This window comes from Notolepis coatsorum (assembly GCF_963971535.1).
Source record: "Notolepis coatsorum genome assembly, chromosome: 5".
Classification (NCBI taxonomy): Eukaryota; Metazoa; Chordata; class Actinopteri; order Aulopiformes; family Paralepididae; genus Notolepis; species Notolepis coatsorum.
In genome coordinates this window covers 198,368,211-198,382,217 of record NC_140169.1, presented here as the reverse complement: position 1 = coordinate 198,382,217, position 14,007 = coordinate 198,368,211, and the positions used below count along the sequence as shown (strand labels likewise).

At 45.0% G+C, this 14,007-nt stretch overlaps 1 protein-coding gene across 1 annotated transcript in view; it reads left to right on the top strand.

The window, feature by feature from the left end:
* The window catches only part of myo16 (myosin XVI), a gene marked incomplete at both ends in the record, with an annotated part of 362,367 nt that overhangs the window by 318,274 nt on the left and 30,086 nt on the right, over positions 1-14,007 (top strand). The window contains 2 exons of the mRNA XM_084314410.1: positions 11,165-11,312; positions 12,873-12,990. Of these exons, the coding sequence (XP_084170536.1) occupies positions 11,165-11,312; positions 12,873-12,990 (266 nt within the window). The remainder of the gene's footprint in view (positions 1-11,164; positions 11,313-12,872; positions 12,991-14,007) is intronic.

Genomic DNA, 14,007 nt, shown 5'->3' with positions numbered 1-14,007 from the left:
CATCTCAGCGCTGGCGGTCTGACTTCCCATCGCTGGGCCCCGCCTCTCATCTTGGCTCTGGTGCTGAGGGGGTCCTGCACAGGGGGAGCTTGCGGGCCGTGGACACTGCACTTGATACCGACCTTGGTTTTGCCCACGCCCACCTCCTCTGTTCCCCCATTGAGGGCCTCCTGTTGTGGATAGACAGTCCCGCTCACAGTCTCTAGAAATATGGTCGAGATTCCCGCACCTCCAACACACAATTGACTGTGCTCTGTATCCATTCGCACTCCCTCTTTTGTTTCCACCTTGTCCCCGTGACTGCCCAGGTCTTCCCATTGGCTTTTGTTGTTGTTCTGGGGCAGGACACCCCTGTGGCCCCAACTGGGCCCGTCTCTGGTCATTTGGTTCCCCGTTGGAGCCCGTCTCCCCTCTTGGCTGTGCGGACTGGATTAGGCCTTGGAGGTATTCCACTACCTGTCCTGCCTCGGTTGGCTGTTGTTCTCGATGGAGGCACGTCCTCCGCTCTTCCTCCACCCTGGCCCTGGCTGACTGGCTCCTAGTCATTGGGCCACGTCTCTCAGTTTGGTACTGATGGTGGGGGTGGGGGAAACCTAGGCACGGGACACAGGTGGGCTGTAGAAACTGTTCATGTATTATTTCATACCTGCTGTCGGTCTCTATTTCAGCCGTACGGCCAGAGTCAACTCCCTGGGACTGCTGTAACAACATCGCTCTCCTCAGTTGCTTTCTTTGTCTCTTGGTTAACTGGCAGTCACCTGCAACGGACACTTCAGCGTGGATCGGCTCGGGTAATACAGTTGTCTCTGGGTCGCTCGCATCAACGACCCCCTGTGGTGGAGTTAAAGACATTAATTCCAGTCCCTCCGTTACACTGGTCTCAAGAGGGGAGTCGGTCACATTCAAGTCAATCAGGTTAACGTCACTGTTCAATTCGGTCAATGAAATGTCTGCAGAGGTTATCGGCATTACCCCACTACCGGCATTATTTCTTTTCATCGCCTTTCGTAATCTCTTTTTCTGTTTTTTGATTTGGGTACGCATTCTATACCGGCCTCCTTTCTTATATTTAATTACAAGGTTTTGTAACGGCCTGAATATCTTTGGCCATTGTTTCGTCACTTTTATTGTGACATTCCCAGTCGTTGAAATAGACAGATTGTCTACCCTTTCTATGGTTATTGCATCTAACCCTCCAGTTGCTCCTATCTGTGTATCTGCCATTCTCACCTCTTTCAAACACTCGTAATATCACCGTTTGGAAAGCAAGTTTCTCTGTATTTAAACTATTTTTACAAACTTGAGTTAATATCACTCACACTGTCAGAGTTATTGGTGCAAACAGGAATTGATAACTGCTTCGTGATACTATACCCAGACTTTCAAAGTCAATTTGATCCCCCGTTCGGAGTTCGGAATTGTCAGCACTGCCTCTGTCCGCCCCGGAGCAGCTGTGAAGAGAGAAAGAAAAAGCACACACCTAAGAATCAGTGGCATTTCCCTTTCACAATCCATCATTTATCTTTAAGCATGGAATGTCGGGCATCTTCTATACTAATATCACTTAAGAGAGCATTTGTGCAATTTTCTTTTGAATTATTAACGACACGGCCTTAATCGTATTCCGTTGTCTCCATTGGAAAACTGGATCTCCCAATCCCGTTGTCATGCTCCTTCTTCACACAACTCTAGGGAACCCTATTTCGCATCAGACTTTTCCTTCTGTTGATCAATCAGAAATGTGTTATTCACAGCCTATCATTTCTAAACATTTGTACTGGATATGGTAATTTAGGTGAATAAAATCACTCTAACTCTTATAATTTAGGTGATTAAAATCACTTTAACTCTTATTGCTCTGCAAATGACTATGTGTATCTTTAATTCTAACCTTTCCTTCTATGTGTAACTTTATTTACTTCTATCTGAGAAAGCCTAAAAATGTATCCCTCGCTTCACATTTTACATATCAGTAATACCCATATTTCACACATAATTTTGCACACAATTTCTACACATTCCCCCGTAACACCTAACCACTTAGGTGTTAGACCCACCGCTCACGAGAAAAGAAATTAATTTTCAGTGACACTGTCACCGAATCCTCGCGCTTTGGAACAGTGCCGCACAACCTGTTTATTAAATCACAGGCGCAGACACCACCCCTACTCTGAAATCCCTGCAGACCAATGACATCACACTGGTCTGCCGACTTGTAGCCCCCGGTGTCCCCCCCCAGTCTGCAAACCTGGAACGCGAAACCCCGGGCCTCCTACTCAAGGATATCCAAAGTCCATACCACTCTCAACCACTGCTGCTCACACACAGCACCTCCAACCCAAGTCAACCACCGCAACCACCTTCACCTAAATATCCACACATAATATAACTCAATGCGCGCAGCGTGGCAGCGAGCTTCGACGAGTGCACGCATAGCGCATCCCCGTTGACTCAATGCGCACAGCGAGCTCTGACGAGTGCACGCATAGCGCATCCCCGTTAATGCGCGGAGGCAGACAGCGAGCCACGACGATCTGTCTACCACCCACGCCACGACATCCACAGTCTCCGCACCCCCGTTAAAATAAAAAGAAAAATTACACGTCTCGTCCATCTACCACCACCGCAATCACAGGTGCCGCCGAGCAGAGTGACCCCCCACACGCAGGTCCATCTGCATGGAGAGTCCCTAACCTGTCCTCAAAGCATGCACCGACTTACGGCCCACCATCATGAACGCAACATCCAACCCACTGGCACGGAGACCTGGTGAGAGCCAGAGAGTATGGCCCACCGCTGGTTGCTACAACATCATCGCCCTAACGCCGGCCAATACCACTACCAGCACTAGAAACTCCCAAAACTAACAATAAACTGTATTTGAAACCTACAGAGAATAACAATAAACAATAAACAAGTCCAAATAGGAGAGAAAGAGAGAGCGAGTTGGGGGGCCATGGGGGGGAAGAGAAAATGGAAGAGAGGTGGGGGAGGGATAACTTTAAGAGAGATTCCTCATCCATATAACCCCTCATTACAATATAGCCTGTGCCACATAAACTGCCACCCCACTCGTCAAATGACCCCACTCTTAAAGAACGATCTTCCAACCAGGACGGGAGCATCAACTGTCCCATAGAGAGAAAGAGAGAGTGGGAGAGAGACTGAGGGGGGGGGGGGAGAGAAATAGGGAGAGATGTGGGGAGGGAGGGGGAGGGAGAGAGAGCGAGAGAGAGGGGGGGTGTGGAGAGGGAGAGAGAGGGAGGGAGAGAGAGAGAGGGAGAAAGAGGGAGAGGAGGGAGGGAAAGAGGGAGAGAGAAAGAGGGTTTAGGGAGAGAAGAGAGAGAAAGGGAGAGAGTGGGAGAGCGAGCGAGAGCGGGGGGGGGGGGTTCTAAAAGAGGGACATATTTCCAACCATCCTTTCAATGTAACACAGCCACACACGACAAACCGCAGCTGCTAAACGCTTCCTGCATCTGCTTAAGACGGGAGTCTAAATATGCCTCTACCGCCCCCCAGTGCAGTTCCAACCACATCGCTTTGAAAATAATAATCCCTTATAATCATTACCCCTCGCCCCGTCTAAAATGGCTACCACGGCGCTCCACCTAAACTGGCCGCGCATCGCGAGACTTTCCAAGAGTCTCGTCATGCTATGCCGTTAGCACAGGTAGCTTAGCATATTAGCTTCGTTAGCTTTAGCACAGCGCAGGTAGCCCGCCCGTCCCCCGCTCCACGCACCCTTATGACGTCACCACCGGCGACCGCTTAGCCGTTAGCGCGGCTAGTTAGCATTAGCTTAGCTTCCGCCACGACACCATAATAACGTTCCCCAACGGCCCATTGTCCCGTTTCGCCGCGCGGGCCGACACCTCGCAATGTTAACGCAACACCACTTTCCCCACAACAGAACTCTAATCCTCTCAAAACGCCAGTGTAAAGATTCAATCAAAAAATAAAAACCTTACATCACACAGGCTCTCTCAAAACACTAGCTTGACCCCGCCGCCTTCGTTTCCGCAGTGCCCAGGACGACTTCCGGGTCAAACTTTCACTTCATTCGATTTTATCTATATATTACACAACTACTTTATCCGCGTCGAATTTGAAAATTTTTAAAGTGCCTTACACATCCCCGTAGTCCCATAATACTACCGATCGACTTTATACACTCGAAACTACGCCGCTTCGTCACTAGTATTCCCCGGTCGCCCCTAGGCTAATGTAGCAGCTAACTGCTGCCGTGTTCCAACAGCCCTCGAAAAAAAACGGCGTTCAACTATCACATTTCCCCACGGCTGTTTGGTCATTAAAATTTCATAATAATACAACAATAAGCTCTTACGTTTCGTCAATCATTCCTAACCATAGCCATCATTCAAACATACACAATATTGCCACACCTAAACACAAATAAAAAGACAAATATCCATTCAGATCTTGATACTATTGTCACCAGAACGTCCGCGCGGCCATTTAAAAAATTCACATTTCGTTTCACTTTATTCAATAACTTCCGCGCGACTATTAAAAACGAGATCAAGTGCAATCGTACACTTTAACTATACTGAATGTTTAAGATTACAACCAGTCTTTCAACCGAATTGCTACCAAGTACTATATCAGTCTTTCAACCGCTTTCAACCGAATCGCTATCAAGTACCATTGTTCGCCCTTTATTACAGCGGACAAGTCTCATAATATGTCCTGGAGTGTGTACGTACTAAAAAAGGATCGCCTTTGACTTTCGGGTTTTTGTAATCCACAAGCTCAATTTGTCGACAACCCCCTCGACATCTTAATCCTATTCGAAAATGCCCTAAAGCGGGCAAAATCTTAATTTAATTCGGTCGATATTTTAATGCAGATACCACGCTTCGTCGAATTGACATCACAACGCTTATCCCTGAAAAATATGTTACAACCTCGTCTCACCAGCTAGCCCTCGCTCACATTAATTAACTCGTTTCATTCCTGTAATCGCATAACGTGTCCCCTATTTATCACACTGATCTATTTCGCTCTTAATCATTCTGATTTACATGATCCAAATAATGTTGAATTTGTGTATTAACGACCCCATACCTCGTCGATGGACCAGTCTCCACGCCGGTTCGCCGTTTGAGTCACGGTTCCAGGCCCAGATCCTGCTCCACCAAACTAGCATAGACACACAATTCACTCATCGCCTCGATATGTAAAAAAATTGCCACCTTATCCGCGCCCAGTTCTAGGTCAAAATGAAATAGGTTTTTTCACTACCCAAAATGCGCCCAGTCGAACTTGCCACTCCAGATATACCGCGTTCACGATTCAATAAAAGTTTAATCTACTGCAGTTCAACGCTTTGATCATGCTGTTAAAACAGTTGTTATGCCCCCACTCCTTCGTATATTTATCCTATACGAGGCTTTCACCGTTCTCATATATTTCAATATGAGTGTTTCCTAACGATCCTTCATATATCTGTCCTATATGAGGCTTTAACTTTGTCAACCCCTTTGTTCGAACTGAGCGACCCATCACTCACCTATTTCCCAGGTTCGAAGCTGTCGTCCGGCAGCTCTGGTCGTTGTTGAGTTTGAAAAATTAAGAAGAGAAAAAAAAAATAATAATCTCATCCGAGTCGCTTCTGGTCCTCCGGTCACAGCACCAAATGTAGTACTTTTCTGGGCTAATTGTTCTGATTTAATCAGAACCTAATCTTCTGCGTTGTGTTCAAAACCTTTAAAGCCCTAGAGTACTTCAAACAACAAACCAGGAAATGGTTTGTATACGGCTGACGCTCAGAGAGACGACGGTTTTGAAGAAAAACAGTTCCGGGCAGATTGATTTTGGAAGAATCCGAGTTTTAATCAAAAGGATTCCAACAATTTACAAATCAACGATTTGAAGAATAAATGCAATGAACTTACGAGAAGCAGCCGCTATGCCGGAGGTTCGTAGAATTCAGTCTAAATATTCAATATCTAATGAGCTCGGCTCCTGCCTCGCTTCTCCGTTGGTATGTATCGTCTGCTCCGGGGCGTCGCCGCTGACTTCCGGTCCAGTGGGTGGGGGGAGGTATGTAGAGTGGATGTTGCTTTCTCTTCATTGTTCGTGTGGGTTCTGAAGCTCTCTCCCAGAACCAAGTATTTTAAAGACTATGCCTCCTCCTCCCAACTTTACGTCATGGGGGCGGGTCGTTCTGGGAGTTAGAGAGCTTCCTATTGGATAGCCAGTGGTCGTGACCGTTTATAGTCTACCTCCACGTCTAATTCGCTGAAAATAGATGCCTGTCTCTTTGAATAGCCCTGGGCCGGAAACGCCTTTTAAGGCTATCTCTGCGGGGGGGAATGTTCTCCCCCCGATAACAAACGGTTACTTCTAACAGCTGCCTATGGCCACGTCTATTGTGGGATAACTGTGAACCAGCTGCATCCTGTCCGTTTCTGTTGTTGAGGAGTAATAAAACCTGTGTTCTAGGGCATGGTGTCGACCGTCATTGTCTCGGCCAGCCTTCCAACATCAAGATACCGTTTGATCTATTGTAACTAAGGTTTGACGTGGGGAGTTTGAGACAAAAGTCTAGTGTGTCTTTTCTGTATGGTCAACACCCCACTCTTGTATCTGAGTCTCGGCTTCAAGAAGTCTATTGATCTCACTATCTCCAAGGTGCAGCTTGGGGGGTTTGAGCCAGAAGTCTATTGTAAGAATGTAGAGATGAGGGAGTCAGCCTATGGTGATTAACTCAGCCTCTACCTCCACCTTCCCCCTCTCCAGGCGTCAGGTGACGGTCGCTTTGAGTCAGAATGTATGATGCGTGCGTTTACCACCTCTGCCAGGTTGCCATTCTGCTTCCGTGTACAGTTTATTTAAACAGTTTGCTTTATGGAAAACTACTACACTAGTCAGTACTGTGACAAGAGGAGGACGCTGATCCGAGGTCAGTCACTAAACCATTCAGTACTGTGACCAGAGGAGGACGCTGATCCGAGGTCAGTCACTAACGCTAGCTGCTCACCGTGCAGTACTGTGTGTGACCAGAGGAGGACGCTGACCCGAGGTCAGTCACTAATAGGGTTGGGTACCTTTCACATTTGAACCGATACCGGTACCAAACGGTACTTTTTTTCGGTACTTTAGTCTCAAAAAATGTAATCTACCTACCTTAGTTGTAAAAAAGAAAATCCAAACTTCAATTTATCATATATAATAATTATATAATATTGCTGGGAGCATTGTCTGCATCTAGCTTTGTAAAGTGTACCAACACTTGCGACTGTTTTCGGCTTGCCATTGCCCCGACTGCTTTGTTGTTGAATCAAGTCAAATCCTAGGTAAGCGTGTATTGTGCGCGTGAACGTGCGGCACACTTCATAGGTTTCGTTTCGTGGTAAACTAAACATTGACGCCATTAAAAAATAAAAAAAATAAAAAGGTAAGTACAAAAAAAAAATTCTAAAAAAATAAATATATATTTTTTAGTACCGAAATGTGGCACAGGCGGATCTCACGTGAATCGGTACTCGGTAGTACCGACATGATTCGGTCGGCACCCTTAAAAGTACCTAATTCGGTACCCATCCCCAGTCACTAACACTAGCTCACACCGTGCAGTACTGTGTGTGACCAGAGGAGGACGCTGATCCGAGGTCAGTCACTAACGCTAGCTCTCACCGTGCAGTACTGTGACCAGAGGCGGACGCTGATCCGAGGTCAGTCACTAATGCTAGCTCTCACCGTGCAGTACTGTGTGTGACCAGAGGAGGGCACTGATCCGAGGTCAGTCACTAACGCTAGCTCTCTCACCCTGGAATAAGTCATGGCCAAATTCCCAATCAGGTCTCTGACATCAAGGCCACCTAATCATCCCTTCCCCTTAATTGACTGATATCAATCCCTGTCTCCTGAGCTGTTCAGCCATTGTGCAGTGTGATGTGTGCCGGGTGCCAGTGTATGGCAGCCATTGAGCCTGCGTAGCCCAAGGTTGGTGCTACCAGTGGTGGTGAAGGAGGCAATTTCCACCCTACATTGTAAAGCGCTTTGAGTGTCTAGAAAAGCGCTATATAAATACAATTAATAATGGTGACTTCTGTTTTATGACCATTATTCTTTGAGATAATAATTTCAGATAATAATTTCAGATAATAATAATAATAATAATAATAATAATAATAATAATAATAATAATAATAATAATAATAATAATAATAATAATAATAATAATAATAATAATAATAATAATAATAATAATAATAATAATAATAATAATAATAATATTGAGATTTAGTGGGTGCTTTACACTAAGGGGCAGGGATAGTGAGACATAAAGGTACAATCTTAAGGCAGGATTGGAGAATTTAATTGAGTCTCTAATACCTCGGGGAGAGAGATCCAGAGGCTGGGAGAGAGAGACTGAGGCTGGGAGAGAGAGACTGAGGCTGGGAGAGAGAGACTGAGGCTGGGAGAGAGAGACTGAGGCTGGGAGAGAGAGACTGAGGCTGGGAGAGAGATCCAGAGGCTGGGAGAGAGAGACTGAGGCTGGGAGAGAGAGACTGAGGCTGGGAGAGAGAGACTGAGGCTGGGAGAGAGAGACTGAGGCTGGGAGAGAGAGACTGAGTCTCTAATGTCTCAGGGAGAGAGAGCCAGAGGCTGGGAGAGAGACTCTGAGTCTCTAATGTCTAAGGGAGAGAGAGCCAGAGACTGGGAGAGAGAGTCTGAGTCTCTAATGTCTCAGGGAGAGAGAGACTGAGGCTGGGAGAGAGACTCTGAGTATCTAATGTCTCAGTGAGAGAGAGACTGAGGCTGGGAGAGAGACTCTGAGTATCTAATGTCTCAGGGAGAGAGAGCCAGAGGCTGGGAGAGAGACTCTGAGTCTCTAATGTCTCAGGGAGAGAGAGACTGAGGCTGGGAGAGAGACTCTGAGTCTCTAATGTCTCAGGGAGAGAGAGACTGAGGCTGGGAGAGTGACTCTGAGTCTCTAATGTCTCAGGGAGAGAGAGACTGAGGCTGGGAGAGAGACTCTGAGTCTCTAATGTCTCAGGGAGAGAGAGACTGAGGCTGGGAGAGAGACCCAGAGGCTGGGAGAGAGACTCTGAGTCTATAATGTCTCAGGGAGAGAGAGACTGAGGCTGGGAGAGAGACTCAGAGGCTGGGAGAGAGACCCAGAGGCTGGGATCTGCCCTGGAGAAGCTCTGTCCCCAGAACTGAGAAGGTTGGTGTTGGAGACATTTGTTGTTTGTTGTCATCTTTATGTCCTTTTTTTTTTTTTTATACATGTGTTTTTTCTTTCTTTTCTTTGTGCAGTTCATAGCCACAGAATGGAAATAGCCATCTACCCCACATAGCATCCATGTTTTGGTGTTGCACATTGAGGGTGGAGGGGCGGGGAATTCCATGTGTCAGGTAGAGTAAGCCTGAGGCATGGCAACATGTTGACAGGTGGTGTACATTTGACAGGTGGTGTACATTTGACAGATGGTGTACATTTGACAGGTGGTGTACATTTGACAGGTGGTGTACATTTGACAGGTGGTGTACATTTGACAGGTATTTGACAGGTGGTGTACATTTGACAGATGGTGTACATTTGACAGGTGGTGTACATTTGACAGGTGGTGTACATTTGACAGGTGGTGTACATTTGACAGATGGTGTACATTTGACAGGTGGTGTACATTTGACAGGTGGTGTACATTTGACAGATGGTGGACATTTGCCAGGTAGTGTACATTTTTCTGTTTGGGATATATTCTTTTTTTCTTATTGGAACCCCTTGATTGAATACAATATTGGATATTGGAATCTTTATTTTGCTGTGTTAATACATCAAAATAGGGGGTGACAGTGGCTCGGGAGGTAGAGCAGTTGTATTGGTAATCCGGAGGTTCCCGCCTGGTTCGATGTCAGCTCCTCCCGGGCAGCGTGTAGAAGTGTCCTTGAGCAAGACACTTAACCCCTAACTGCTCCCGATGAGCATGTTGGCACCTTGCATGGTCACCTCCGCCGTCGGTGTGTGAATGTGTGAGTGAATGGGTAAAATGTCAAATGTGAGGAACAAATTGTAAAGTGCTTTGGATAAAAGCTGTTATATAAATGCACCATTTACCATTGAATACAGTTGGACAGTGTTGGGGGTGGAGAGAAGGCAGGCTGCGGTAGATTCATTCAAACCTTTATTTATTCTCGAAAAGACAATTGAGGTGACCCTCATTTTCAATGTCGTCGAGACTTTACAGACATTTCAATGCACACATTTCTACAATATAACAATATATTGTATTATCGATATTGATCTGAAGGACCGAGAGGGTTGAGGGGTCTGGGGGTCTAGGGAGGTGGCCGGTGGGGGTGAAGGGTTTTATAGGTGAGGACCAGGATTTGTAAGTGATCCAGTGGAGGGAGACAGGAGGCCAGTGGAGGTCTTTAAGGACTGGGGTGATGTGGTGCCAGGTCTCATCAACTATCCGTTTATTTCCTGTTGTAAATAATAGATTTTATGGATACTTTTTTTGAAAAACCATGTATGTGACAAATGCCCAATAGGGCGCCAAGAGCTGAGGGATGCGTACAGTGAGGCAGGGCCTGGTATGTTACCAGCAGGGGGCAGTAGAGCCCCATCAACCCTTTCTCAGAGCTTGGCTTGCTGTTGCCCCAGTTTACAGTGCCTTACCTCAGGTGACCCTGGCTGATGCTGGTATTCATACCATGGATAGTAGCGACCACATATTTAATTGAAAACTAATACTATTAAAGTATCATCTCTCATTTCTTTATTTAAACATGCTTGCTAAGTGTTTGTAATAATAATAATAATAATAATAATAATAATAATAATAATAATAATAATAATAATAATAATAATAATAATAATAAATTTTATTTGGTGGCGCCTTTCACGACACCCAAGGTCATCTTACAGATCATAAACACAGCAAGGCAGTTAAAAGTCGAGGTTAAAAACAAAACAAACAACAGGAAGTATAAAACAGTGAAGTTCAACTAACAAAACAAACAAACAGGGGGTATATAGGACAGTGACACAGGTTATAGTGAATATGCGAGTTTGAACAGATGGGTTTTTCAGTTGTGATTTAAATGATGATAGGGAGTCAGACTGTCGGACATGTGGTATGTATGAACATGTATTCATGTATGTATTTATTTTTGTATTTGTATTTAGCCCGGATACACACATACATGCTGGAGAAGTCCCGTGTGGTCCACCTGCCCAGCCAGCAACACAGCTTCCACATCTTCTACCTGATGGCTGAGGGCCTGTCGGCTGAGGACAAGAGCTCCCTGTACCTCCACAATGTCCTCGCTCACAGGTGATTACTGTAGACTAGGGATGTTCCATATTGGCTTTTTTACCGATACCGATATACCGATATTGTCCAACTCTTAATTTCCGATACCGATATCAACCGATACCGATTTATGCAGGGTCCCCACACAAAAACGGAATAATTTCAGGTAATTGACATTACATATCTCTTGTCGTGGAATTAACTGATACTGTAGACCTTAATAGAACACGCCAACATTTGGAGAAATTAGCTTACCGTCTTCTCCAGAGAGAGACAAGAAGATGGATACCAGTTTCCTCTCTGTGCGTGTCAGTAGAGAGCTATCTGGCTCCACGTTAGCCTAGCTCAGCACAATGAATGGAAGCGGACAGTGACGGGTAGCCTAGGCATTGTCCAACTAACACCTCTCCCGAAGGCTACCCGTCACTGTCCGCTTAGACTGTACCTATGTTGTACTTTAGATTGTATATTGTACTGTATATTGTATATATTGTATATTCCTCTTTACTTACTTTTTTTGACTGTATGAAGCACACTCTCGGGCTCATACAGAACCAAGCATTTCACCGTAAAGTACTTGTATTTTATTGTGATAATTAATAAACAAACTTGAAACTTTACACAGTCGACCGGAGGGGATCATCCCTCTCCGCTGAGTCTGTTCGCCCGACATAACGTTGTAACGAAAAGGCAAAGTAGGCCACAGATAGAGAACAGAGTAGCAGCTTATTTACGTCTCCCAGACGTACAGACTGACCCCGTTCTCTTCCCCAAATGCCGTCTGTGTTTTCAGACATTCTATTGCATTTAAAAGGCCCTTCGCAAGCCCATTAGGATGACACCATGAGCTGTTTTGCAGGCCGTGACGTACACAGGCATAGAGACGGTGAGAGTGTGAGCTCAAAACATGTGCATAAGTAGACAAGCGCATAATGTATTTTGACGAGCGCAGGACAAACGTTGAATGTGAGCTTTATTGTGTGAAGTTCAATGAGAGCTTGTATGCCGTACTGTACTGTATTGTGCGAGTGCAGATACGATAAGATAAGATAAAATATTCCTTTATTGATCCCCTTGGGGAAATTCAGTCATCATAGGAGCATGGGGGAGGGGGGAGGGGAGCTACAGGTAGTAAAAAAGCAGTGTAAACAATATAACAAATCAATATAATTAAATCTAGTCTGGACATGTGCATATGGGCAACAAGGTGCAAGATGAGGGTATGTATGCCCTCTCAGTTATATTTGACCTACAATAAATAGTTACAATATATAATCTAATAATCCAATGATCTAAATCGAATCTAATATATAATCTGAAGAAAAAAAATAACAAAATGCTAAAATGCTAAATGCTACGCTTCAGGTACTGGACCACGGCCAAGGCCCACTGACTGTGACTTAACATTGCATTAAGGTTAACATACAAGTAATCATGAAATCACACTGAATCAACAACCAACTGCTCCCATTCTCTCCGTCCCTCTCTCCCTCCCTCTCTCTCTCCGTCCCTCTCTCCCTCCCTCTCCCTCCCTCTCCCTCTCTCTCTCTCTCCCTCCCTCTCGCCCTCCCTCTCCTCCAGGTATCTGAATGGAGACCCTCTGGGGGACAGCCCCCCGGTGGCTACAGCCTCGTCTCACAGCAGGGAGCGTCTCCTGGCTCTCAAACAGGCCCTGCGAGCCCTGGGCTTCAACAAGCTGGTAACTGAATAACAGTGACGTGTGCCGTATGGGTGGATGTTTAACCACTTCACTACCACACTACAGAAGGTTAACCCGTTCACTACCACACTACAGATGGTTAAACCGTCTGTAGTGTGGTAGTGAAAGGGTTGACCTTATGTAGTGTGGTAGTGAAAGGGTTAACCCTCTGTAGTGTGGTGGTGCAATGGTTAACCTTATGTAGTGTGGCAGTGAAAGGGTTAACCATTTGTTGTGTGGCAGTGAAAGGGTTAACCTTCTGTATCGTCGCAGTGAAAGGGTTAACCATTTGGTAATGTGGTAGTGAAAGGGTTAACTACCTAATAAGGAAGGCCCTACTGGCAGTGGTGGAAGAAGTACACAGTTTTTTTTACGTTAGTAAAAGGAAGTAAAAAGGCTAAATCAGTGCTCTGGTAAAAGTAAATAGTATTTGCTATTGAATGTACTTAGTAAATCTAAAGTAAACGTATGCATTATATACAACATTTGCCTGTCCCAGTCCTTGGGAGCATTACATGCTTGATCCATTGACCTCTAAAGGTTAAAGTGGTACATGGTCCAGTTATGCTGCTCTGATTATGTCCTCTTGAAGTTGACAGGCTTTAAATGTGAAAGTAAATAATCTTCATACCTTTTTTCCATGTTTTATATGCAAAATATTTCTTAACTATGGCTTCAGATAAATGTCGTGGAGTGAAAGTATAAAGTTCCCTAAAATAAAAATAAAATACTTTAGTAAAAATACTTAATTACTTTCCACCACTGCATACTGGAAGCTCAAAATGTGATCGAGCCCATGCAGTTAGTGGCACAAGTCTCCCTCTGTAATTTTTCAGATTTGTACAGATTATGAAAGTACAGAATGTAAGCTTTCAAATGATGTGTCATAAACTGAGGAAATCCAATCTAAAGTTTGGCTGCATATTTAACACTTTGCCTTTTTTAAACAAACGTGTTTACTATTTAGAGATACTATAACTGTTAGCTGTTACAGTAAATGTGTTCTTAAACATTCAA